At 42.1% G+C, this 27,095-nt stretch overlaps 2 protein-coding genes across 3 annotated transcripts in view; one reads left to right on the top strand and one right to left on the bottom strand.

Annotated features, from left to right (window-relative positions):
- Positions 1 to 4,916, top strand: part of DMXL2 (Dmx like 2) — a 121,627-nt gene extending 116,711 nt beyond the window's left edge. The window contains exons 43-44 of one of the 2 annotated variants that reach the window (XM_034783309.1): positions 1,936 to 2,153; positions 3,416 to 4,916. In XM_034783309.1, coding sequence (XP_034639200.1) covers positions 1,936 to 2,153; positions 3,416 to 3,625 — 428 coding nt within the window. In that variant the 3' untranslated portion in view covers positions 3,626 to 4,916. The remainder of the gene's footprint in view (positions 1 to 1,935; positions 2,154 to 3,415) is intronic. The other variant, XM_034783310.1, reaches the window with a different exon arrangement.
- A 3,375-nt stretch (positions 4,917 to 8,291) lies between these two features.
- GLDN (gliomedin) overlaps positions 8,292 to 27,095 on the bottom strand; it is a 38,166-nt gene continuing 19,362 nt past the window's right edge. The window contains 5 exon segments of the mRNA XM_034784632.1: positions 8,292 to 9,270; positions 15,967 to 16,117; positions 17,471 to 17,596; positions 17,690 to 17,773; positions 26,770 to 26,898. Coding sequence (XP_034640523.1) covers positions 8,811 to 9,270; positions 15,967 to 16,117; positions 17,471 to 17,596; positions 17,690 to 17,773; positions 26,770 to 26,898 — 950 coding nt within the window. The 3' untranslated portion in view covers positions 8,292 to 8,810.

Raw genomic sequence — 27,095 nt, 5'->3', positions numbered from 1 at the left:
GGGAGTGAGAGAAGCTGCAAGGCTGGGAAAGATTAGATGGAGTAATTAAGGTGAGAAGGGTGGGTGGGGAAGTCCAGCAACAGAGGAGTTGTGATTGTGGGAAAGGAGCAGCGTGAGGGAAGGACACACAGCCAAGAGAAAATGTAATAGTCTGAGTTTTGAAAGGGGACACTGATAATGTCAGGATATTGCTCCATGTTGATGTTGATGTTGATCAGCTGGAGAGTGAAGGGTTCAGAGTGGGTCTTGTTTTAGACCATCATTAGCTCCTCCATTGGTGTTCTTATCCACATGACCAGTAAAGATAAGGAAACTAGGCAGCCTTGGACTTGCCCCCTTTTCTTTATTCTGCTTGTTGAGGAATGAAGACTTTTGGGGCTGGAGTCTTTTTATATGCCACATACAGTAGAAAGAGGTGGATACACCTGACTGTACCTGATCTGGTGAGTGCTTGGCCATCTTATAACCCAGGTTGGGTCCAAGTTTAGTCAGGATGGGACCTCTTAGAAAGGAATTATGTTATTGCCTGCCAGACATTGTAGAGTCAGTCTTCTGGTGCCACATAAGCAAGCCAGCTGTGATTGTGAAGGACAGCTCTGAGAATTGTGCTCATAGACTGCCATCTCAGACTACCATGAAGCATTCCTGAGTGTATATTAGTACAACAAATTGCCCCACTCCTGATTATCTAAAAAAGCACTTCTAATTTACCATTTGTGGTTAACTCTGTTTTTTAATGGATGTTTTTGTTTGTTTCATGAATGTATTTGCCTCTGTCCAGTACTTTCATCTTTTACTTCAACAACTCAGAATTGAGTTTGAGCTTGAATTTTCTTGTCATAAAAATAATTCTGTTTTAAAAGTATGCATGTAGCTAGTAATCACTGCATTTGCTCAAGCAACTGTAGCAACTATACATGCATGTTACAGGTAGGGTGACCATATTTCCAAAAAAGAAAACAGGACACCCCCAAGCTGCTCACCCGAGGGCACCCCCATGCTGTTGCCATAATCCTGTCCCCTTGGCCACATGCCAGGCTGTTGCCCGGTTGCTGGAACCCTGAGGGGCCCCCCTGCGCAATAGAGGGTCCCCCACACATGCTGGAACACTGCTTCCCCCACAGCCCTGCCTCCCCCCTGTGGGGGTCTGGCATCTCTGCTCATACCTTCCACACCGCACCCCAGTTTTTTCCCCCAAAAGTGGGCATTTGTCCTGTTTGCTCTACTGATCAAGTCAGCAAGGGCAAACAGGACAAATGCCTCCTTTTGGAAAAAAGTCAGGATGGCCGGGACAGGGCTTAAAAAGGGACTGTCCCAGCCAAAACGGGACATATGGTTACTCTAGTTATAGGCAAATTTTTGTATGCACATTTAAAAAAATATGGACTGTAAAATATAGTTTCTTTACGATGTCACAGAAGTATTGGATCTCAGTTTTAAGAGAAAATGAATGAAGCAGAGGTCCTGAGGAGAAAATAGCATTTGATCACATAACTGAACATCATAAGGCATACACACAAGATGGCCGAATTAAGTTCGCACAACCTTATTTCTGGCATTTTCTAATTGGAGTGCTCGACTTTACAACTTTCATATTCTTTTGTTATTGTTTTTAGTGTAATTTAACATACAGTATGAATTTTATATTTTCTCAATTTTAAAAATTTCAAGCGGGGATGTGTGCTTAAACTATAAATCAAAATTAACTGATTAAAGGAATAATAGAATCCATCTCACTTACATCTGCTGGCTCTGCAGCTCTAATGAGTGTAGAGTAATACAAAAAGGTTTGTCATTCATTTAGCAGATATGACTGTATACACTCAAAAGGAGCATATCTATGGAGTAAAAAAGTGCAAGTCACCTTTCAGACTAGAACTGTACTTTAAAGTTGAAAACTACAAATCTGTAACAATCTTACAATATGTCTCTCAGCCTTCACTTGTCATGATCATGGTGCCACAGTACTTCAGTATGCACCTAAGCAGCAACTGTTGATTTCTGGAGGCAGGAAAGGATGTGTCTGCATCTTTGACATCAGACAGAGACAAATCCTTCATACCTTCCAAGCGCATGACTCTGCTATTAAGGCTCTTTCACTAGATCCTTCTGAAGAATACTTTGCAACAGGCTCAGCAGAAGGTAACATGAAGGTAAGATTAGTGAAGTGGCTGAGTTGTGATATGAATTTTACGTGGAGATAATTCAGCATAATGCACTGTGCTATTTATTTTAATTTAGCACTGTCTCTTTCTGAATTTGTTCTTGTTTTCCTTTGTATTTCTTTTTCCTGCAACAGTGCTAAAGTAATTATTAAAATAAACAGCCAATTGATCTATAGGGTAGTGTCAGTAACTGTAGGAAAACATCAAATTCTAAATAAGAATTTTAACTAGTTGTATTGGGGTAGTGTTTAGGAACTCCAATCATGGACCAGTACCCAACTCTGCTTAGACACTGCAAAAGCACGCTCCCTGTCCCACAGTGTTTGCAATCTGAATACAAGAAGACAGACAACAGGTGAATGCAACAGACAGAGAGAGAGTGCAGAAGTTTTGCCCTTAGCTAAACTATGCTATAGAGCAGTGGTCTCCAAAGTAGGATGCGTGCACCCCAGGGGGTGTGCAAGAAGATCCTTCGGGATGTGCGGCAGGAGGAGCGCCACCAGAGCAGCACCGCTTTTTTTCCCCCCCGCCCCCTTCGGCAGTTCGACCGGGAGTCCAAGCGGCTTTTATTTTATTTTTTTCCCCTCCCTTGGCAGTTTGGCCAGGAGCAGGGGGTACGTGCTCAAAAATTTTTTACTGATTGGATGCACGATCAAAAAAAGTTTGGAGACCACTGCTATAGAGGTGCAGTATGTTTATAGTCAGATAGGAGAACCCCTGCCTCCTAATGGCCTGAACCTACATCACTGAGCTTGAGGACTCTCCACACTTTGGAGAACTGGGTCCCAAGTCAGAAAATTATTATGCACAAGTGTTAATGAAATTTGAGCCAGATTCTCTGCCCCTTTTCCAGCGGAGGGTAATTCTTACCTGGCATAAAAGCAGTTTGTATGCCAGCCGCCGTCCCCATCATATGGGATAAGTCAGGAGTGGGGCATGCAGGTAACAGAAGGCCAGGATGAGGTGGAGGGGAGCACAGCTTCACTACATGAATTCACAGCTGGTGTATGGTTGCTTAAGAGACTGGCCAGCTGTTATCCATTAAAGCAGCCCTTAGGCTGCTCTAACTTATAGCTGTAAAAGAGCTTCTTGAGAATCCTGGAGCTGTACAACTTCCTCTCTGACCATCCATATTTTCTCTCCCTTCTGTGCTGAATGGGTTTTGATGCAGGAAAGGTTTGATCCAGATTCTCAATAGAAAGGGCACATTTTAACCTCATTTTGTCTTGTCTGTCATTCTCTTAATATAGGTCTGGGGACTGACAGGCTATGGTTTAATTCATTCCTTTAAAAACGAACATGCCAAACAGTCCATATTCAGAAATATTGGTGCTGGAGTCATGCAGATTGAAACTGTGCAAGACAATCGCATCTTCTCCTGTGGAGCAGATGGCACACTGAAGATGAGAGTGCTACCTAATGCTTTCAACATCCCTGCAGGCATTTTTAACGTTCTGTAGATTTATGTTTAGTCCTGTTTTCTGTACAGTTCCGTTAAATAGCTACAATGCAGTAATATGCATTCATGAAAGGAATTATCGTACATTGCTTTCAGAGCAATTACTGCAGCATTAAATATTATATGAAACTGAAAAAAAAGACTGACTTTTAAAGCAGGATTCTTGAGCACTGCGTACATAGATTGGTGGGAATGGAAATGCATGTAGCGGATTGTAAAAACAAAGAATAAAACCCATTAAAGTCATACGTAGGTTACTGCTCAATAACCTACAGCAAGCCTTCTTTAGTAAGCATATTACACAGTTTTAACAGTAGCCACAGACATATACAAGCACCATGGCGCTAAATAAAGTCAATAAGCAGTTTGTAATGTGATTCAGATTTTATTTTTCTTCCAGTTCTTGCTACTAATTGAAGCATGTCTACAACTACTCATTTAAAAAAAAATAGCCTGTTGTAACGAAGGGTATTCAGTGTATGGAAGAATTTGTAGGCCAGGAAAGTGTAATAGATGCAAAAACTGTGGAACAATGTGCAATGAAGAATGTACTGTGAGACACCTGTATCGTTTTATGCGGATATTTTTACCAGGTAGTATTAATACACTGTTGATACTATACATTGCACATGAACACATTTTTAAAATGCGATGTTTTCTTAATTTGCACATTACTTTTTCTTTGATGGCTGTGTTTTATATTTTGGAGATCTGCCTTTACATTAGGAATGTAATGTGAACATTAAATGTTTGTAGTGAACAGAAACATGTTTTTAGTTAGCTTTTAATTTTGAAACTCTTATCTTTGTCCAGGGAAAAGAAAGACTTCCTTAAATGAAGCTATGTAAGAGAATACTAATGTAACATACAATGCCACATTTCAGATGAATGTCGGGCTTTATGTGGCCAGCTAATAAATAGTTGAGAAAACTGGTAATTTAAGTTATTACCACAGCATATTGTATAAACTATGCAGAGTTTAATATTGTTTGCTTGTAATATACTAGCCACTGTTGTCATATTTAGATGTATTTTTCTGTGTAAACAAAAACCATGTTCTTAATAAGATATTGGAATGGATGTCTGTGTATTTAAATGTTAACTAGTTGTCCTACTTCTTCAATGAGAATTTTGGTGTCTGTGCGGCAATGTAAAATATAATGGGATAAAATGCACCTTTCTCCAAAGGGGATTTTAATTGCAGGTTGTGAAGTATGGATATGAAAGAAAAGGAAGTGTCATTTGTTAGTTTTACCTTTGTAAGTTAAATAAATTCCTTTTATTTCATGGAACAGATTAGTTCCTGTGCAGTCTTTTGTCTTGCACTTAGACTTGTAGAAACTTCAATATCATGATTAGATCTGTAGTCACCATTAGAACTAAAATGGTCATTGGCAAGAAAAGAGGTTTGCAGTCAGACTTACATTTGTGTTTCGCTGCTCCCAAGGGGTGCAAGATTAACAGAACTGAAGTTCACTTTCTACAGCACAGGCAGCTGCACTACACACTCTTCTTACACCATCCTACCAGTAATTGGTCTAAGACCACTAGTTCATTTGACATGCATCACATCAGAAAAGTTTCCCTTTCCAGCCTGCATTAAATTTGTCCTAAAGGTGAAATGTTTCCTAATCCTACTGCTATTTTTCCTAGCCAGAGTGTCCTCAGTCAGTTTAATTACAGTAGTAGTAATAAATATCCAGCTTTAAAATGTGAAATTTAGAATGAGTACTAGTATTTTATGTAGTCAAAATGAACAAAACAAAAACAAACATTCTAAATTATTTCTAGTGTAACATCCTAAAGCTAAATTAAGTAGATTCAGTATATGTTATTTTTAATATATTGAACTTGCAACTTGAGGATGTTACTCACAAAAATGAATTAAAATATAATGCAGCAAATGACAATGATATTTAATGTTTCTGATATTTGTTACTGGCAGCAGTTCCTACTTCACCGAACCACTGCATATTTTGAAAAGCTTTAACATAACTCAAAGTAGGTTAGTTACGTACCCAGGCACTTGTTACACACACAACACTTTCAAATGACATCAAAGAATCTGACTTCAACTTACAAACGTCAAGGAAAATCAAACTTCAGGCAGAAATGCATCCTTAGTACACCTACTTTGCTTTTGTTTTCACTGCCTGTTTTAGTGATTATGTTTACAGCAAATACATTGAGCAACCTTCCCATTAAGATAACATTTTTTGTTGGGGAGGAGGAGGAGATGTTATATGTAAGATAATGATAACTCTTTGTCTGGATAATGATTTTTACTATGGTTATGTGAAGATGAACTTTCAGCTGAAACCCATAAAGGCAAAGGAACTTGGGTTCAGAAGTTTATTCACCCACAGTATATATATATATATATATATATATATATATAGATATATAGATAGAGAGAGAGAGAGAGAGAGAGAGAGAGAGAGAGAGAGAGAGAGACACACACACACACACACACACACACACACACACTTCACTCAGAAAGCTTAAAATGTGCTTTAACTATAGAGATCTGTTCCTCCCACCATTTGGAAATCAGTTATTGATGCAGTTAAGGAGGAAGCATTATGGTAGCCATGCTAATATAATAGACTAGAAATGGGAAGACTGTACTTATATGAATTGAGGGTGTTATTTGTGAGTAGGAATGCTCATTACTCTGCCCACTTATATATATTTTTATGCTCCCTTTTAAAAAAAAAGGAGTTGTTTACATAGTTGCAATTCAATTCTTAAGAGAGAAAGTACAGGAGCGCACAGAGAAAACTAGCACTCCAGCTGCAGTGCCTTTCACTCTAGTTCACCCTTACCTTGGAAGTCTTTGGTGGGGTTCAACTGTGATCAGTGAGCTCTGGCCTCCTCAAGCTCCTGAAACAGCTTCCAACAGCTTGAGGTGGTGAAAAATAACCAAAAACCCAGAGGACTGCCCTCCTGTCCTTTTATAAACTACCAGTCTCCTCTGTCATGTGACCACCTGATCAGTCACAACAGGTGAGCCTAGACCTCTCACCAGGTGATTCCCCTGATAAACTAACTTCTGGCAGAAGTCAGCCTTTTGTTTAGGAGCCTCCTATTTGACTAGAGAGCTATCAAGATTTAACAACCTTACATTGTTAGCCCTGTGCTACTACCTCCCTTAGAAAACATGGTGGTAAAACATCAGAGAAGGTAACCAACCCCCACATTCAAAATGGCATCTGCAGGCTGATGCAAACAGATGTTCATAATTTCAACAGAATTCATTTGTTGTCCACAGAAAATTTCCTCAAATCATCACAGAAAGCTGTTGCTCATAAATACCCTACCTTTTTCTATAGACAGTAAGATACATTGTAGATGGCACATCACTATTTTGTGACAACTCTAAAAAATATGAGTGACACTGAGAATATAACCCATTCAACAATGTTCCTTTGCCTGATGTTTAATTTGAAAGGTTGGTGCTGACTTCTTTTTAGTGTGGGAGCATTGAGATAGGCAGGGGCAAATTGCTAGTGAAGGTCACCTGCCTGTGCAGGTGGCTGCATTGATGGGGGAGGTTTCCATCTTACGATGCTTTTTTAGGCCAATCTCTCAGTTTAACGTTGTATAGGTCTGATAATCATATCCAATATGCTTTTCTTTTTTCAAATGAGATATGCACTGGCAGCTGGCCGGTACAGCCGTTCCTGGGAACTGTTGACTTGTTTTTATCAGCTTGTAAAGATACCAATGGATCTGAAGTTAATTAAATTCCTTCACATGGTGCTGTAGAACACATGGATGTTGAAACTCTGGCCTATTTGCCTTAAACACAAAGGCCTGATTCACCTCTGCCTTGTGCTGTCATTTACACCCATTTAAAAGTGAGTGTTAAATGCTACCATTTTAACGTGGTAACATATTACACCTGCTTTGCGCAAGTGTGACTACATGACTATGCAGGGCTCAAGCCAGTGATGAATCAGGCTCAAGCAATATGAAATGGAGTAGAGTTTCAAACCACGCAATTTAAACAAAGAGCTACATAGCCTAGTTGCTAGTAGTCAAACTACTAAATACATTATTCTTAAAGGCCAAACAAATTTAATCCCTTCCAGCCTCTAAAATGTTGTTTTTCCTAGTGATCAAGATCAAAAGTTCCTGGCTATATTTGAATGTAATCCAAGACTAAAGTTAAGCAGGACAACCAATTTCATCATCAAGCACTTTGACCAGTACATTCACTCTCATTCAAAGTTTTAGGTTGCTGTTTTTTTATATAATATGCTAATATAACAGTAGAGTCTTCATTTGTGACTAGGAGTTTTGTGTAAATTTGGGCCCAATTTCTTGGAAGCATAGTAGGGCAAGTTACACTTCCATAAAATGGTGAGAAAGATGAGGTTAGCTCAAGATAAGCAATCCAAAAAAAAAAAAAGATAAATAAAAGGAGCTTCACCTGCTCTGACTACATTTCCGAGTGTAGCACCTCCTCCCACTGAGTACCTGAGTTCACATTTCACTAGCCAACATTTACATCACCTCTCTATTTGCTTTGTGGTTATTTAGTAGTTAGCCAGATTTGTCAAATTTCAGGATTCTTGCTTTTTTCTATTTTGACTTATAAATATGGAATGAGTTTTTAATAAACTATTACTTTGGGCTTTACGGTATTTACTTTAGTACAAAAATTACTGTCCCTGATCATTTTAATCACTGTACATCAATTTTTTAAAAAATATCACAACTAAACAAAATTCAGAGTTGATGCAAGGTATTAAATGGAAATGATACAAAGAAGCTTCTTTGTAAACATTGTTTAGACATTTATACTAAGCTATAATCACTGACTAGAAGATAATTGTAGACAGTAATTGTAAATTAAGAGTAAAAACAGACCCTATTGAACATAGTATTGTAGAATAATCAGTAGACAGTAGATATAATTATGTCCTGCATGGTAGGGAAAAAAACAAAAATAAGTTTCTAACACACAGCTCTTCCTCTATAAAGCTAAGAATTGCCTATATAATTTAAGTATATTTAAATGACACAAGGGGGTCTGGTCTCCTCTTTATGCACACACAAACAACCACTAACCTTCAATAGAAAATGTGTGTATTCTGCAGGGAGGAGATGTATAAGATACAGCTTTAAATAACCTACTTAGCCCAATATGGCCAGCATGATGTATCATTTTAAAATAGCATTCAGCTGTCAAAATGTACATGGTATTGCATTAAATAGCCATTTTCCCATGTATACAAGTCTCTATCTCTTAGACTATATGAAAGCATAGCAAGAACAGATTGTGCTGATCTTAACTCAAAGCTTGCATCGATTTGCTTCTCTCTCAACAAATCAAAAGCAAAAGTTACCCTCATATCCTTAGTATCAGTAACATATAGCACTCCACATGCTATGAATGCATTGCCAGCTTTGGACTTGGGGTATGTAGTGTTGATATGCTGAACGACTGAAAATGTCTCTTCGTCAATATGTGCTACAATGATATTTTCATCAATACTTGAGGCATAGATAATCCAAAGACCCTTTTCATCCACTGCCACCTTGAAGTACGTCTTAGCGTTAGAAAAGAGGTAGTGGCGACTATCATGTAAGGCATTTTCAATTCTCAGGGTTCTGAATGATGCTGTATCAAGCTCAAATCTGAAAGGAAATAAAATAAATATTTAAGATGCTGGTTTAAGAATTTGCTTTTCATACATACATAATTTGGGTAAATTCTTAGTAAGGAAGAGGTCTCTCGGGAAGAATTGTCTTGCCTTTACAATTTTTTAAAAACAGGACAAAACCTTTGCTCAGAGGGTTTAGGATTTCCTGACAAAAATAATTGTGTGCGCTCGTGTCACACTGCTTGTGCTTGCTAGGGGGAAAGCATCCTCTCCGGGTTTAAATAAATACTATGATAATCCTATCAAAACAGTCAATAATCCTTCGTCTGTCTTCCCTGGAGAGATGTCTGGTGAGAGCATCGTAACAAACCAGGCACCCAAAACTCCCATCTCTGTCTTTTAGATTTGTGCCCTCTGAGCTGCCGCCCCCAGTTCTTTTCTGGGAGAGGTGAATATGGTGGTCAAAGTGAGGTCAACTAGATCTTGCGTCAGATTTTGAAAAGCCTAAGGTGCTTTTGAAAAGCCCAATAGGCTTCTAAAGACCATTAAAATCTGGCGCCAGGTACCCAGTGAATGAGTCTCTAGCTATCTAGGCTTTGTACCAAATTCATCACCATAGTAACTGAGCAGTTTACAAATATTCAGGCTCTCAGGGCTAGATTCAAACAAGGGATTTTGATTCCTGAGATCAAAATTTAGATCCTCAAAACCCACCTACTCCTATAGGCACCTAAAATCCCTAAGCACCTACATTGCCACTGGTGGTCATGCACAAAGCCACTGAAGTTCTGGTGCTGCCAACCACCTCAGTGCCTAAGCCTCAGTGGGATTCACAAACTAGGTGTTCCGTATCTATCTCACCTGTGATAATTCAGTAGGTGTTTCCAGAAGCTGCCTAAAAGAACGCCTACCAGATTGCATGAGGAGGTGCCCCCCCTTGTGCCCAACAGCCCGGTGGTTAGAGCACTCACCCAGGTTGCAGGAGACCTGGTTTCAAATGCCCACTCTGCCAGATTCAGAGCAATGATCTGAGCCCAGGTCTCCTACCTCCCAGGTGAATGCTCTAGGTCAGTGTCAGGACTGAGATCCCCACTTTGAACTTTAGGGTACAAATGTAGGGGCCTGCGTGAAAAACTTCTAAGCTTAATTACCAGCTTAGCTCTGGTTCGGCTGCCACCATTTTCAATGGATTCCCTCCCTGGGAAACCTTGAAAAACCTTCACCAAATCCCTGGTGAAAACAAATCCAACCCCTTGGATTTAAAACAAGGGGAAATTAACCATTCCCCTCCTTCCTCCCACCAACTCCTGGTGAATCAGTTCCAACCCCCCTTGGGATCTACAACAGGGAGAAATTAACCATTCCCCCTCCTTCCTCCCACCAACTCCTGGTGAGTCAGGATCCACCCCTTGGATCTTGAACAAGGAAAAATCAATCAGGTTCTTAAAAAAGAAGGCTTTTAATTAAAGAAAAAGGTAAAAATCATCTCTGTAAAATCAGTATGGAAATTAACCTTACAGGGTAATCAAACTTAAAGAGCTCAGAGGACTCCCCTCTAGTCTCAGGTTCAAAGTACAGCAAACAAAGATAAACACTCTAGAAAAAGGTACATTTACAAGTTGAGAAAAACAAAGGAAAACTAACACGCCTTGCCTGGCTATTTACTTACAAGTTTGAAATAGGAGAGGCTTGTTTAGAAAGATGTGGAGAACCTGGATTGATGTCTGGTCCCTCTCATTCCCGGAGAACGAACACACTCCCAAACAAAGAACACAAACAAAAGCCTTCCCCCCCCAAGATTTGAAAGTATCTTGTCCCCTTATTGGTCCTTTAGGTCAGAGGCCAGCCAGGTTACCTGAGCTTCTTAACCCTTTACAGGGAAAAGGATTTTGGAGTCTCTGGCCAGGAGGGATTTTATAGTACTGTACACAGGACAGCTATTACCCTTCCCTTTATAGTTATGACAGTCAGTGTTTCCCGAACTTGGGATGCCGCCTGTGTAGGGAAAGCCCCGGCGGGCCGGGCTGGTTTGTTTACCTGCTGCGTCAGCAGGTCCGTCCGATCGCGGCTCCCACTGGCCGCGGTTCACCGCTCCAGGCCAATGGGAGCTGCTGGAAGCGACACGGGCCGAGGGATGTGCTGGCCACTGCTTCCCGTAGCCCCCATTGGCCTGGAGCAGCGAACCCCAGCCAGTGGGAGCCACGATCGGCCGGACCGGTGGACGCGGCAGGTAATCAAACCGGCCTGGCCCACCAGGGGCTTTCCCTACACAAGTGGCGTCCCAAGTTTGGGAAACACTTCCCTAGACTATAGAGTCATTCATTCCTCTAATGGCCTAATGAAGATTTAAGTATTTCATTCAAAATGGAACAGCTTCAACAGGAGAGAATGAGAGAAACACCCCCCACTCACACACACAGAATCCCCTGTAGCCCGCTGCTTAGTGGGACATCTGGGAGACCACTGAAGTGTTAGGGAGGCAGCAGCACCATCACCTTCTTTTGTGAGAAAGGACTGACCTGAGCTAGGTTCATGATGTGAATCCCAAGTGGAGGGAGGTGACTCGCTCTGGCCCAGAGGATAGGTACCTGACTCCCTCTGGGGGGCAGGGGTTAAACCCCACCCTTCTCCTTGGCATTTCCTACTGGCTACTTAGGCAGCTCCTCTCTCATCGTGCTGATTTCTGTAAACCTGATTCTTAGGCACTTACCTCTCCCCATGCATTGTACAGGGAGCCTGGGCGCCTAACTCAGGGCCAAGGATTTCACTAGGTGGCAAGGCACCTACAGCTAGGGCATTGCAATGCTGAGCCTTCATTCCCTTTGTGGCTGTAGCCCTACTTTCTCCTTCCCTGTATCCTCACAGTGGAGGAAAATATGACAGTGATAGTGAGAGTGTGGTCATTGAGGGGAAGCTTGGCTGAGGGTTTTGTGAGATTGGCACTCATTTTAATGTACTCTGGGAGCAAGATCCACACTTTTGGACCACCTACTCGGACAGTAGGCGCAAAGAAAATATCCAGAAATCCAAAATAAAACAAATAATCTTGGTGGATTTCACTATATTTAGCCTATGAAATCTTCTCTCGTCACTAAGAGAAGATCAGTCAACTAAGGGGAGGAATGGGTTTGCAGAAGGAATGAAATGATGGTTCCATTTTTCAAGCTCCTTGCAAGTAACACTGGGAGAAGCAGCAAATTGAAGAGAAGAGGAAATTTTGTGGGCTGAGTTTGGGCCCGTTCACCTAGTCGTATAGCTCCACAACACGTTAATTGATCACAGATACTTCTAAAAGCCATTCAAATATCAAATAAAAACATCCTGCCAACATTCTGACCTCACAGTGGCCTCCATAAAGGAAGCCTGAATGTCTCGTCTGAAATATAAAAGCGTTTTTATTCCTTGAAACGCCTAGATGATAGAAAGATAATCTGTGAACAACAGCGCTCAGCAAGCTACTAAATGCAAGTTTCTCTGCTAGTTCAAGAGGGTAATCAGCTACTACTCAGGCATATTTTTAGTTTGTATATAACCACTGAATGATGCAGTGTTTTGGCGAGTATAGAGAACGTGCACTTTATCCTTTGGATTAATAAATTCACAGAATAGGAGCATGTTTGGTGGGCTGGCTATTACCTAAGAATGCCACTCACCAAGTCTCCCAAGACACAGGAGGAAAGCACATTCAACACAAGAACCTGCAGCAGATCCACGAGCCCTAAGGAAAAGAGGTGGGCCCACCAGTAAGGCTAAGATTTACTTCTGGGTATTTTTAGTAAAAGCCATGGACAGGTCACGGGCAATAAACAAAAATTCACGGCCCGTGACCTGTCCATGACTTGTATTAAAAATACCCCTGACTAAATCTTAGGTGCTCTGGGGGCTTCCGGGTGCCACTGTTGCTCCCAGGGGGCGCCTGGGTGCTGCTGCTGCGTGGCAGGGGAGAGGCGGCCCGGGCTGCCACTGCTGTTCCAGGACCGCTGTTCTGGGGCTGCGCCCGGACCGCTGCTGCTCCGGCAGCCCTCGGGGCCAGCTGTCTGGGGCCGATCAAGCAGCAGCCAGTGTGGCTGGCCCTGGGGCCGCTCCAGCAGCAGTGTGGCTGATCCTAAGAAAAGCAAAACTGTCCAGATGATTCCCCTCTGCTCCTGAAAGCAGAGGTCATAGACTTTAAGATCAGAAGTGACCATCATGATCATCCAGCTTGATCTGCACATTGCAGGCCTCACAACCTCACCCACCCAGCATGTCAATCTGGAGTGGAGGTGCAGCAGTACCTCTGCAGCATCTCCTTACTCCACCAATGTGAGAGCACTACAGAGCAACAGCTTCATGGCAGGAGAAGGCTTCACTGATGCTGAGCCAGTCAACATCAACTTACTCTTCTCCTCTGTATAAACAGCCTTACCCCTGGGGGAGGGAGGAAAGAGACAGGCCTGTAAGGGGATAGCCCCCGGGAAGCGCAGCTCTGCAGGAGTTGTGTATCCATAGAGGGCTGGAGGCAAGCGTATGAAAGCAGCCAACCTCTACTGATCTAAGATACATGTATTCTGCAGGGCTGAGCCTCTGCCCTTTTCTGCCTCCAACCTGCACACCACTCACACAGCATGATGAAGGAAAACCTGGGCTTGGTCCTTGTTGGGAGTGATCTACTCTAGAGTTATAACCAAGATAGTTCCTTCACTCACCACCACCAGCAGCTGCTTTGGGTATGGCATAGTGCACTATTTCACTAGTGTGAGAGAAGGAAGATCAAACTGAAGATTTTTTCTTGAACGAAGCACATGAGAGAAAGGGACAAAGCATTCTCAGTAGAGGAGATCTGCCCTTGGAAAAGGCTGCCAGGGGAGCTCAGACAAATCCAGAGTCTGATAACTTTTGGAAATGCTGCAAAACCTTGTTCTTTGATAAAAGTTTTTCCAACAAAGCAACATTTACAACATCCAGCAGCCAGCTCCCTCTACACTGAGTCCTTCACATAAAACAACTATAACTCCCCCAAGTAGAACTTTCTATAACCCAAAAGGGAGAAGAGCTAGAGACTCTATGAAGTCCACTGAAGACTTTGCCAATCTATTCTGCATGGAAGTAGAATTTCTGCCTGAGGTATTAATAACTGAAAAGTGCGGTTGACAATAGAAAGGCCATCTCTTGGCAATAGGTACCCTATCATATTACATTGTCAAGATAAGTCGAGGTGGTTCAAAGTCTGAGAACATTTAAGGTGCAAGGAACTGGAAGGGTCTTTGGTAGAACAAACAATGTATGATCCCAGCAACCAGCTCACACTTTTCTCACTGCATCTCTTTGGGTGCCAGAGATGCACACCTGCCCGGGAAGAAACTTCTAAATACAATGGTGTTCTTGCCTCAGATGTCAGAGACTCAGCCGGAAACTTGAAAGCAGTTGGAATCTTTAACTTGTCCTTGAAGTCCATTTGCTTGGCTCTTCCCACAAGGCTGAGTTTTGTTTTTGATTAGCACTGTCTGCCCGACTCCTCAGTAAAAGCTAACAAGACACAGATGTGGTGGCATGAGCAGTTCCAGGTTCAGACCCAGCAGAGGCGGGGTGGGAAAGCCATAGCAACTTTCTAGTTATGTGCAATCATATTGTGAAGTCGGCACTCTACCAGGGAGCCTGCAGGCTCACCACGTTGCCTTGTAATCACCTGATGCCTGAGTATTGGTATATGGCAGTCAAGGCACAGCACAAGTTAGAGACCACTACTAGCAGCACTAGATTGCATGTGACTTTGTGACTGAGCTACTGCACAGCCATACATGCATGCCAGCTCAGCAAGAAGGCCTGGCATGCCAAGAAGCTCCTGTGCCAAAGGCAAGTTCCACTGTATCCTACCTTTCATAATTACGTGGCATGATTGACATGATCCAGGGAGCTGTCTGAAACAACAGACCATCAATACAGTGGGCTGAACTTTCTCGGTGCCAGCTGAGTGGGAAGGGGAGGCTCTAAGCCACCTTTTCATCTCCCCAGTCCAGGGGCTGAACCAGTTCCTAGCATAAGCTTCCATATCATTGCTCTAATTTACATGGCTGGAAGAGCCATTCCACTGGCCCAGGATCACCAGAGCACACGGCACTCTGGCTCTGCCCTCAGCACACAGCTTTGATACCTTTTTGCACCACAGAAGCAGCAGGGTTTTCCCCTGGGATGAAGATCTAGCTAGCTCAAAATAGTTAAAATTTGTAAAGACTGATTCATTTGCTTGCTTTCTTTCTCATGTGCTTTTTCTGCCCTGATCCCACCATTAGACCTCCCCGCCCCAGTTAGAGCCCCATTAACTTCAGCAGGATTCTACCCAGGCCAGGGGTCCAACTGCAGGATCAGGGCCTAAATTTGTCAGAACAATACAAGTTATAAGATGTGAGCCTATTGACAACTGATTCTCATTGTGGGCTCCACCTCTGCATTTGGTGGCCATTTCTAGTAGCAGCTAATGGATAACTAGTTATCCATTGATTTAGATACCACTATCCATTCACCTACCCTTCCTATCCACCCTCTCTTTCCACCCACAATTCCAAAAGAAACCCAAAGATACTACAGAACATGTAGACACAGAGAACAGTGTATTACCAAAAATGTTAGGGGTTTTCCCACTGAAGTTCATCTTTGCTCTTTTAATCTCCATTCATGTTTCCTGTTCTCATTACTTCTTGTGCCTTCCACCCAGTGGAATGCAAAGCTGCCATCAACCTAATCTTTGACTTACTTCACAATAATACTGGTTCCTCCTTTTTGATAGTATAGGCAGTTGTTATATATCACATGGCCACATCCATAAAAGATCCCCGTGAGGTTAATGATCCTGTAGCTGTCATTCAGCAATGCGTTTGTATTCTCATATTCTTTTATGAAGTTTCCTTAGGGGAGGGAAAACATGAAAGAAAACCAGCCAGTTGGTTTACTGAACTATCTGACATCTCTACTCTCATCCAGATACAATTCTTTCAGAATCAAGTTCCTGCCAATCATAGCCACATTTAACATTTCTCAGAGTGCTGGAACATAAAAACCAAGAGACAAAGCTCCAGATAAGCCCAAATTATTGTGTTTATTATTCAACATTTGTATTGTGGTAGCATCTAGATTCTCCAACAGGGGACTGGGACCCAGGTCACCCAGAATCCAGCCCATTTCCATGTTTTTCCTGGTCTCGCTCTCTTTCCCCTCACCCCCCATTTTTTTTAAACCTTTAAACTTGAGAGCCACGGTTTAGGAAACTGAAGTCACAGGGAAATGGTAGGATTGATGTAAAAATGAACATAAATAAGACACATTAAAATTAGGCTTGTTTGAAAACTTTCCCTTGAAAGGAATTTTTTTGCAAAACATGTTTGCTTTCCACAATTATTTATTTTTATTTTTTGTGGGGGGGGATGAAATTTTCTTTGGTCAAAACCTAAAAGCACTTCAGCTGAAAATGTTTGGTTTTCAGTGAAAATTTTTCAGCTTTCCACTGAAAAGCTGAAATTTTCCACAGAAACCCCTTCCACATTTTCCAAGCAGCACTAATTAATACCTTATCTGAGGCTCCAAGAGATATGTTCAGATATATTATGAAAGCAGATGAAGTTTTCAAATAAATGTGACTGAGACCTGGAAAAACTGAGGCCTCCATCCACTTACATTGGTTCAAGTTTGTTGCTATTCTTCCAGAACTCTTCTGTTGGCTAAGGCGGGGTCACATGACCCTGTGAGCCAAAGTAGAGAAGTCACAGGAGAAGGTCATTGATGCTGTGGCATGTTTAAGGCACATAGGCCTTTTAAAAGGTTATAATAACAAATTATTAGGCAGACAATGTGGACTGTTCCAGTTCTAGTCTATAAAAAGAAAAAATGATGCTACCTGGGTTTAAAAATAGGGTGACCAGACGTCCTGATAAAAAAAAACATCCCAATATTTAGGCATTTGTACCGATATTTTGCAGTACTCCTTTTTTTTTTTTTTTTGCTCCACCGCCGCCCTTTCCCCCCTCCCCCACAATGTGTCCCGATATTTTCTTCCTCTCATCTGGTCACCCTATTTAAAAATAACCTCCACTGTGCAATACTGCCCCTGACTTTTCAACCTGTGGGACAAAAGACCTCCCAACTAAAGCTCACTTTCACTCATTACAGTATTTTACACACTATATTTCTAACAATACTGATTTGGCTGAAAAAATGAAAAAAGCAATATAGGATCAACCTATCCACAATTATATCCACGATACCTGAAAAATGCATCGTAAGCCAAATTCTTTCATCACTTCTATTTGCGGGTTCCCTCATCCATGTTCCAAATGTTTGCTGTATCTTACCCATCTCAGTGGGACTTCCTATTGATTTAACAATGCATTCTAGTAGCAAAGAGAAAAACAAATTTGCATCATCCCCGACCTCCGCAAGTAAACAGTAGACTTTAATAATGCATCATATTTAGAATAAGTTACCAGCTTTTTTTGGATGGTATCCATTGGTTTTCTCATCAGCTTTTCCTACCAGCGTGTCATCATTTGGTATGGCACATGTCTCACCTAAAATTGGGGGGACAGAAAACAAAACCTTTGAATACGTTTGACAAATCTGGGGCACATTGTCAGTTGGTGTAAACTACTCCACTGAAGTGCATGGACTGTGACAATTTATACCAGCTGAGGATCTGCCCCTGTGTTTCTTATATTTCAAGATTTCTTACAAGTAAAATAAACAAAAAGTGTGGAATATGAAATACAGATCATTCAGTTTAATACTTATCCAACATTGTTTAGCATATGCATTTGTCACCAGTTAAGGTTGTGTCAAAATTCGGAATTGCAATTTTATAAAGTTGGCTATAAAGATAAGTTTGGGGATAATAACATTAGTATATGCTTTGTGGCTTTCATGTTTATCACACTTTAAACCAATAATTCTTGCTTTCTTTAAGCAAAACATTTCGGTTAACCAAATTAAAATACTTTTTGGACTTGTCAAATAAATTCTTACATTTAAAAATGTACATAAGTTGCTAGTAATGCGTCCAATAATAAGACAGGCATAGAGGCCAGACATGGGGAAAGTCTTCCCCCGCCACTACTTCAATATAAAAAGCAATTCTGTTCACACATACGCCCTTCCACAGATTTCAATCTGCTCCAGTATGACATATCGTCCCGAGGTGTATGTGTGCAAAGCTGCAGCCAGAACCTTATGCTTCCACAGTTCTCATACCTGATGCAGCAACATTTTATATGCAGTCTCTCTCTTTTACAAATGAGAACGTCTTCCTCAGCCTTTGTGGGAGCAAGGAGTCAGAGGGCTGGTCTGCACTATGCTTTAGTCCACACCAGAGGGATGTAAATTTTAGTCCATGCTAGCGTGTCATGCACTAACTGGCCCATGTGGACCCTGCTGATGCACACTAAAAGTTCACTAATGCACACTAACGTAGTACCGGTTGAAACAGGACTACATTAACACACACTAGGGAACTTTTAGTGGATGCCAGCATGATCTACATGGGCCAGTTAGAGTGCATCATACTAGTGCAGACTAAAATTTACACCTTTCTGGGGCAGACTAAAGCACCATGTAGACAAACCAAAAGAGAGTCCCAAACTCTTCCTCCACATAGAATTATATCTTGCTGACACTAGGCTAGTGTCATGAGAAGCAGCACAATCTAGTGGACTGAGCATAGGACTGGAGCTAGGAATCCATGAATTCTAATCCTGTTTCTACCACTGGCTCACTCGATGGCCTTGTCTAAGTTATTTGGCTTCTCTATAACTGTCTCCAAATGAAGTGGTGACACTGGCACAAGACAGTAAGTGGTGGAAAGACTTCATTCAGTCCCATTGTCTCTACTGAGCTGACAGACGGGAATCAAAGAACAAGATAATGGTCTCCACCTTATCTACCTCATGGAGCGGATGTAACGTGTTTGTGTAGCACTTTGAAGATGTACACTTCTGAGCCAGTTCCTACCACATTTGTTTGTATTGATTTGGTCTCTCTGAGCCAGATGTGCCCCTATAGAGGAAAATCTCTGGATTAGGAGTGAAAAGGAATAGAAGGGGGAGAAGTGCTGATTCCACCCCCTACAGAAGAAGCAGAGGGTTCAATTTCTAAAACCTTCACACTCTGCCTTTCTGTCTGCCTTGGACTATGCAGTGAAATATACAACTTGACTTACAGGGGAACCCATTTGAGTGTTCACTCCCACCGCAGCCTTTATTTCCTTTGTTACCCTGATAGGAAGGCTGGGCTGGTTTTGTTTCCCTCCTTAAAGTTTTCAGACTATCAGTCTACTTTGGGACTAAGTCATTTTGTTAAACAACAGAAACGTAAATGCCTTGCTGTGAGTTGCTAGGGAGCATGTGCGGCACCTTTTCTTAACACATGTGAGGCAGATGAGATGGCAGGCAACTGTCCAACTTGTCCTTTGATACGATGAAGAATGTTTGTTTGGTTTCAGAGTAGCAGCCGTGTTAGTCTGTATCCGCAAAAAGAAGAACAGGAGTACTTGTGGCACCTTAGAGACTAACAAATTTATTAGAGCATAAGCTTTCGTGGACTACAGCCCACTTCTTCGGATGCATATAGAATGTTTGTTTGGGAACACTAGAGGCTGATAAATGACTGAAACTCACATGTAAAACACCTACAAACCACAAGAGGGGGTATCCTCAGCAGGCAGCAGGCGAAGTCCCACTCCTGCCTTTAAGGAGAGAACCTCTACTAATGCACACCAGAGCTTGGCTTCATGCTGACAGAACACGGGGCAGCTGTCTTACACTGCTTCTTTCTTTAATTGTAAACAATGTAGAGGAGGAAGGGAGCTTATGCACTGTATCTTTCCCTCTGGAAAGCCGTTCATGGAAAGAAAACAATAGAGACAAAGCTGGAAGCATTTTTCTATTTGAAAGAAATTTGTTGTTGTTGTTTTTAAACATTCTTTTGTAATGTTCCCTAAACTCTTTAGGCGCCTTTACTTATTCCCTGAAAGCCACAGCTGCCTTTTCAGCAGCAATTTATGATCCATTTTTGATTCACTCACAGAGAGCCTCTCCAAGGAACAGTTCCCAGTTCTGTTTTTACTTTAGTGTGGCTGAAGGTAACCCAAGCTCTTTGTAACGCCATTCTCGCATCCCACGCCACCCTGTTGATCTGTTTTGTCCACCTATTTTATCCTGTCTGATGTGTCAGTTGCAAGCTCTTTGGGGGAGGGACTGTCTTTTTTGTTAGTTGTTCATACAGTACCCGGCACAATGGGGCCTTGATAGAGGTTCCTAGGTATTAAGTTAATACAAATATTAAATGACATTAAAACAGTTGCTGAACTGCATTGAACTGCAGCTTGACGCTCAGGAAGGAAGAAATAGATTAACTAATCCATCTCTCCTGCAGTCCTCCTCCCTCTTTCCTCTGGCATGCCCCTCACTCCCACCTCTTGTGCAGCACAAAATGGAGGATTTCCGATACAAAATGAGCAATCATATTGTCAAAATCATACTTTACATCATCCCTTTTACAAAGGGCATAGGGATTCTGGTTTTGGGTGATGAGGTCAGAGCTGTCCACCCTTGAGAGCAGATGCACAGACATCTCATCTCAAAAAAGACCCAACACCACAATCCAGATGAGTCTTTTGGAAATCAGTGTCCACAGCCAGACTCTGGTAATCCTTATACAGCCCCTTTCATCCCATGATGTCAAAGTACTGTGCCCAAAAGGGTAACTAGAGTTACCTTCATTGTAGAGATGGAGGAAGGATAGAGCAGGGGCAGGCAAACTTTTTGGCCCGAGGGACACATCTGAGTATGAAAATTGTATGGGGGGCCATGAATGCTCACAAAACTGGGTGTTGGGGGCAGGATGGGGTGAGGGCTCCGGCTGGGAGTGCGGACTCTGGGGTGGGGCCAGAAATGAGGAGTTCAGGGTGCAGGAAGGGGCTCCAGGCTGGGGCAGCGGGTTGGGGTGTGGGGGTGTGAGGGCTCCAGCTGGGAGTGCAGGCTCTGAGGTGGGGATGAGGGGTCCAGGCTGGGACTGAGGGGTTCGGAGGGCAGGAGGGGGATCAGGGCTGAGGCTCCAGGTGGCACTTACCTCAAGCAGCTCCTGGAAGCAGCGGAATGTCCCCCCTCCATCTCCTACGTGGAGGCGCGGCCAGGCGGCTCAGTGCACTGCCCTGTCCACAGGCGCCAACCCTGCAGCTCCCATTGGCCGTGGTTCCCAGCCAATGGGAGCTGTGGAGGCGGCACTTGGGGCGGGGGGCAGCATGTGGAGCCCCCTGGCTGCTCCTATGCAAAGGAGTCGGAGGGGGAATATGCCGCTGCTTCCAGCACATGTGGAGCAGGGGCAAGCCCGCAACCCCGCTCTCCAGCTGGAGCACTGGAGCGGGGCAAGCCCTGGACCCCGTTCCCTGGTGGGAGCTCGAGGACCAGATTAAAAAATCTGAACGGCTGGATGGGCCCCTGAGCCGTAGTTTGCCCACCTCTGAGATAGAGATTCAATGACTTGGCCAAGGTCATACAGAAAGTCAGTAGACAAGTAAGAATAGAACATCTCTGTCTCCTACTCTACCATATTAACCAAGACAGCACAACATCTCAGCCTCCTCCATGTCTTGAATATTCTAATAAAGAATTTTAATATCTCAACACAGATGTTTGCTTAACCCTTCGCAAAAAGCAGAATGGCTAGTTTTGAATAATATTGTATCTTATACTTGCCAGTCACTGGGAGCCAGATACATAGGATTTGATCATCTTTTGAAATTCTCATAGCAAAAGCTCCCCAGAGCTAAGAAATTATACCCCTGAAGTTTATGCTTCCCAGACTAATTCTAATTAATGTAGTTAACTGTACTAGCAGCTCTCCTAGACGGCAGTTTATCTGTGACTGGAACAGTCAAGGACCAGGTCAGTGTTCCTGATGAAGTTGAGTGCAGTATTTGGGTTTGAGAATAGCTATATTCTCCATGAACTTTTAGCTGAAAGAAACTAAAAGCAGCTAAGACAAAAAGATATTTTTCACTTTGAGATAAACCACAGCTTGAAAATCTGCCATTTGGAATTATCATTGCTTACGTTGTCCAAAAAAGATTAGCAGCCTGTATATTCTGACAGTTATTGTCTTCTTTCTGAGGAAATCAAGTTTCCTTTATTAATTGTTTCAAAATATTAGCTAACTAGATTCTTTTTAGTATCCGTATTAGCATCTGAAACCATCGTCTTAATTTCAAGTTGTCTTTTTCTGGTTCCTTTTTGGGAAAGTAAATGTAACAAGTTAGTTTAGTTAGCTAAACTATTAAATTAGCACACATATATGTTTACTAGACAGATATGCTGGCAGGGTAAGGGACCTCTGGACAGCTAGTGATAGTCATAGAGTCATAGACTTTAAGGTCAGAAGGGACCATTATGATCGTCTAGCCTGACCTCCTGCACAACGCAGGCCACAGAATCTCACCCACCCATTCCTGTAATAAACCCCTAACCTATGTCTGAGCTACTGAAGTCCTCAAATCGTGGTTTAAAAACTTCAAGGTGCAGAGAATCTTCCAGCAAGTGACCCTTGCCCCATGCTGCAGAGGAAGGTGAAAAACCCCCAGGGCCTCTGCCAGTCTGCCCTGGAGGAAAATTCCTTCCTGACCCCAAATATGGCGATCAGCTAAACCCTGAGCATGTGGGCAAGACTCACCAATCAGACACCCAGGAAAGAATTCTCTGTAGTAATTCAGATCCCACCCCATCTAACATGAAGTGTTTTGCAAAATTGATCAAAACTATCAATGTTTTACCAGAAACACTGTGGATTGAAAGGCAGCAGTTTCTCTAAATTGCAATGTTGTATTCACATTGTGCTAATAAAAACAAGATAGGGAATCTGTGCTTATTGTGTCAAGAGTTAGTAAAGTAAAGCTTACACTGTATATAAAAATGCACAATTAATATGTGGAACTCACTGCCACAAGATATTATAGAGGCCAAGAGCTGTTAAGGATTCATAAAAGAATGGACAGATTAAAAAAATATACATTAGCTAGGATAAAAATGTTTATTATCTCAATATAACCCTGATGTTTCAGGACATAAACTAATCATTAATTACCATGGTTAAAAATAAACTCCCTCTGTGGGCATGACATTGCAAAACTGTACATTGGGAAGGTATTACACCTTCCTCCGAAGGATCCTGGATTGGGCATCAGTTTGGTGACAGGATTCCAGATTATACGGCCCATTATTCTGATCTGTTTATACCTCTGGTTCTATATTTCAAGTAGAATCAGACTTCTGCTAAACTGTTCATCTTATTGTTACCTAATCCTTCCACCCAATTTGTCTGTTTAGTCCACCTGTTGTCTCCTGTTTGATACCTATACCTGAAGCTATTAGAGGCAGGGACTGTCTTTGTCACTTCTCAGTACAATGCCTAGCACAATGGGACTCTGCTCCTTGATCGGTACTATCAGATAATAAAGAAAAGAGAAAAGAAGAGATTGAAACATACTCTGTTTGGTACTAACTCCATTAACTACTTACAGCGAGAGCTCATAATAAGAACTGCATTTTCATCCTAGCAAATGCTGCAGAATTACAGTGAGAAAAACTACATATATATTTCTAAAGCACATACTAGCCTTGGTTCACCTGCGGTCCTTTAACCTAAGGCTAACATTGCTAATGGCTGTTAATATCCACTCCCCCAGTTATCTTCCTTTCGCTAGATAAATTATATGCTAGACACAGCAGACAAAGCAAGGTAAAGGGCTACAGCAGCTGAAATGGCACAAGATGAAACTGAGAGCATTACTCCCAACAACTATCAAGAGCTCTGTCCTGAATGCTGAAAAAACACCATGTTCCCACTGCAACACTAATTACTAGAATGTGAAATCCAGTATTAATAGTGAGATCTAAAGATAACTCCACATGCTTAAACATTAATGACAGCATCAAGTTATTGTGACATTCACCTTCGAGCTAAACTACAAAACTACAAAAGAAAACCCACTTTACTAAGTACGTTCACAGATTATTTCAATTAGTCATTACTCAATTCACCTTCTTCTGCATCTCCACATAGCAATTACAGCATTTATCTACTGATGGAGTTTGGGTTGGACCACTTTGACCTCGTTAAACAGGGACGTCATCTGCTCAGCAAAATTGTTCCCAGATCCACTAGGAAGATTTCAACTGCCACTATAAGCCTGAAATATTCATTGGTATCCATGCATGTAGGGAAAACAGAACAGCAGGGTAGGATTCATTATGAGGATCCAAGAGGAAAAGTTTGCCTGCATTCCCAAAAGCGACTAACAAGACAAATGTGATGGTTTTGTAGCATATTCTCTCTGCTTTCCTTAACCTGCTGCTAGTCTGAGCTTAGATCTTTTAGGATTATCACAGTACATTGTCTTGCTTCCAGCACCCATCTGGCTTGAGTTTCCTAGTCATCACCTCCAGCTCTTCTAATTGTGCCAACTCTCCACTGGCAAAAGTTGGCTCATTCACTTCCAGGATGTGGAAATGACTAGAACCGGGCCCTTAAAATTTTGTTTTCTGGCATTTTTTTCCACAGGAGCATCCTGTGATGATTCTGGCTGAAATTTTAAAAAATAATGAGTGATTTCAACTGGAGACACCTTAAAAGGCCTGATTTCCAGAGGTGGGTGTTAAGGACTTTCTGAGCAACGGGCTCCTTTTCCATGTCTCAGGTTGGGCACCCAAAAACTGAAATATCTAAAATCAATAGTCACTTTTGAAAAAACTTTTGTCCCTCAAAACAACAACACTCAGTACTTAGACAGTTATTATTTTCAAAGGCCCACGGCAAATGCTAAGACCCAATAAAACACCTCATTCTGTTTATTAAAAACCATCCCCTTCCTAAATATACAAAAAGAAGACACTCAAATATATCCAGAAAGCCAGTTTAAAAATCAAGCACAGAAAAATGCCAAGCACAGAAGGAAACATTTAGTTTAGACATGCAATAATAGACATTAATACATTCTTTCATAACATGTTGACACCAACCCTTCCATCCCACAAAAGTGCTTAGCTGAAAAGAATACGAATATCTTATTCCGGTATTCAACTCTGGTGGGGTGGCAAGATGCTCAGCACATTTATTACTGTTAACTTTCTTACGAAATACTCCTGCTGTGTAAAGAGCAAGTTGTTTACTGCTAGTCTTCTGGTGGAGAAGAGGATAAATGGAAGAATGCTAATTGATAGGACACTGCTCTAACAGAGCAAAGAGGAACTTTTCCAGAGATTTAAAAATACTTCAGCTATGAGGCATAATTTCCATCTATTTTTGATTGAGAAAAGTGTTATGGATAAATGCTTTGTTTATATGTTACTATGACTAAGGACAGAGAACAATGGCCAGGAGTGTAGTATGTAAACGAACAGCATGAAGTACCATTGTCACACATTTCTCATTTATACACTGCCTTTTGCAAGCTTTAAAGAATTACAAACTATGGGTGTCACCTCACCCCATTGGGCCCCTGTACACTGGGTAAAAAGCCCCATTTTCGGCTGGGAGGAAGACTTGGCTTTATATTCCGGTTCTGACAATTATTTGCCGTATGATGTTGGGCTAATCGCCCATCCCAGCCAAGCCTAAATTTTCCTAGCTGTACAATCGAATCAATGATAGTTCCCCAAAGTAACTACAAAATGGAATCAATGATATCTCCTAGGGGTACATGACACCTACCTAAATAATATCTGTACACTATTTTTATGACTAGTGACCAGGAAAGGTGGAAACAGAACTCAGGAGTTCCTGGTTCCAAGTCCCAAGTTCATGTCTTTTGGACATGCAGTCTCTGAGGGTGGCACTACCTTCTTCTCCTCCAACATCAAAAGTCCTTCAAGTCTAACTCAATTCAGCAGCTGAGTAGGCATTTCACTACACAGTTAATATCTGCACACATACATACACCACATGAATATTTAAGACTGGCATTTAAAAGACAAACAATTTAGCAAAAAATTGCAAAATACAAAAAAAACCAGTAAAAAAACTATTTTAAAATATTTGCAAAATTTTATTGTTTTTTCACTCAGCTTTCTCAGAGCCTTTCCTTCCCAGAGCACCCACTACTGATATTTCACGTGCTGTTTTTGCGTTAACCCCCTTGGGGGTGAGGATGGAAAGTAGTTTCCATATTGTCCAAGGGGGGTAATTCTTGAATCCCCATCCTCTCGTAATTCAGATTTCACTTACTTTCCACCCTTATTCCATCCAGCAGAGAACACCATATGGAAATGTGTAGCCCCACAGCGAGAAAGGAGTGAGTGTGAGAAAGTAGGGGGTTGTCAGAGAGACTGATTACAACCTCATCTTGGCCAGGGCACTTAAGTATTTTCTTAACTTTAAGCATGTGAGTAGTCTCACTGGAGCTAGCAGAGTTAAGCACATGTGTACGTGCTTAGTGGAAATGGAGCCCTATAACACGTGTAACCCTGCACCTGCTATAAAGGAAAGCATGAGAATAATGGAGGATACCCCGAACACCAACACTGACCTGTGCACTTGCTGCTGTACATTTTCTCCTGAACCTGGGATTTTGCTTTGCGCTTCCCTGGTGGCCCGGGAGGACCTTGCGGCCCTGGGGGCCCTGGGGGCCCTGGAGGCCCTGGCTCTCCCTTTGCACCTAGGTAGAAAGCAGAACAGAGGATTACAGTTGCTGCAGGTGAACAGACCTCCTCTCAGCAGGGGGCCACTGTGGGCATCGGATCTGATGTATTGAGAGAGGCTTGCAGGAACTAAAGCCCCTACCCGTGTCTGGAAAGACCCCAGCACAGTGGTCTGCTTCAGCAAGTACAGAGCCGGTTAGAGTTCCATACAGCA

The sequence above is a fragment of the Trachemys scripta genome, chromosome 10 (assembly GCF_013100865.1).
Source record: "Trachemys scripta elegans isolate TJP31775 chromosome 10, CAS_Tse_1.0, whole genome shotgun sequence".
In the NCBI taxonomy this organism is placed as follows: domain Eukaryota; kingdom Metazoa; phylum Chordata; order Testudines; family Emydidae; genus Trachemys; species Trachemys scripta.
The sequence above is the reverse complement of the archived record's forward strand: the minus strand, read 5'-3'. Positions and strand labels throughout refer to the sequence as shown.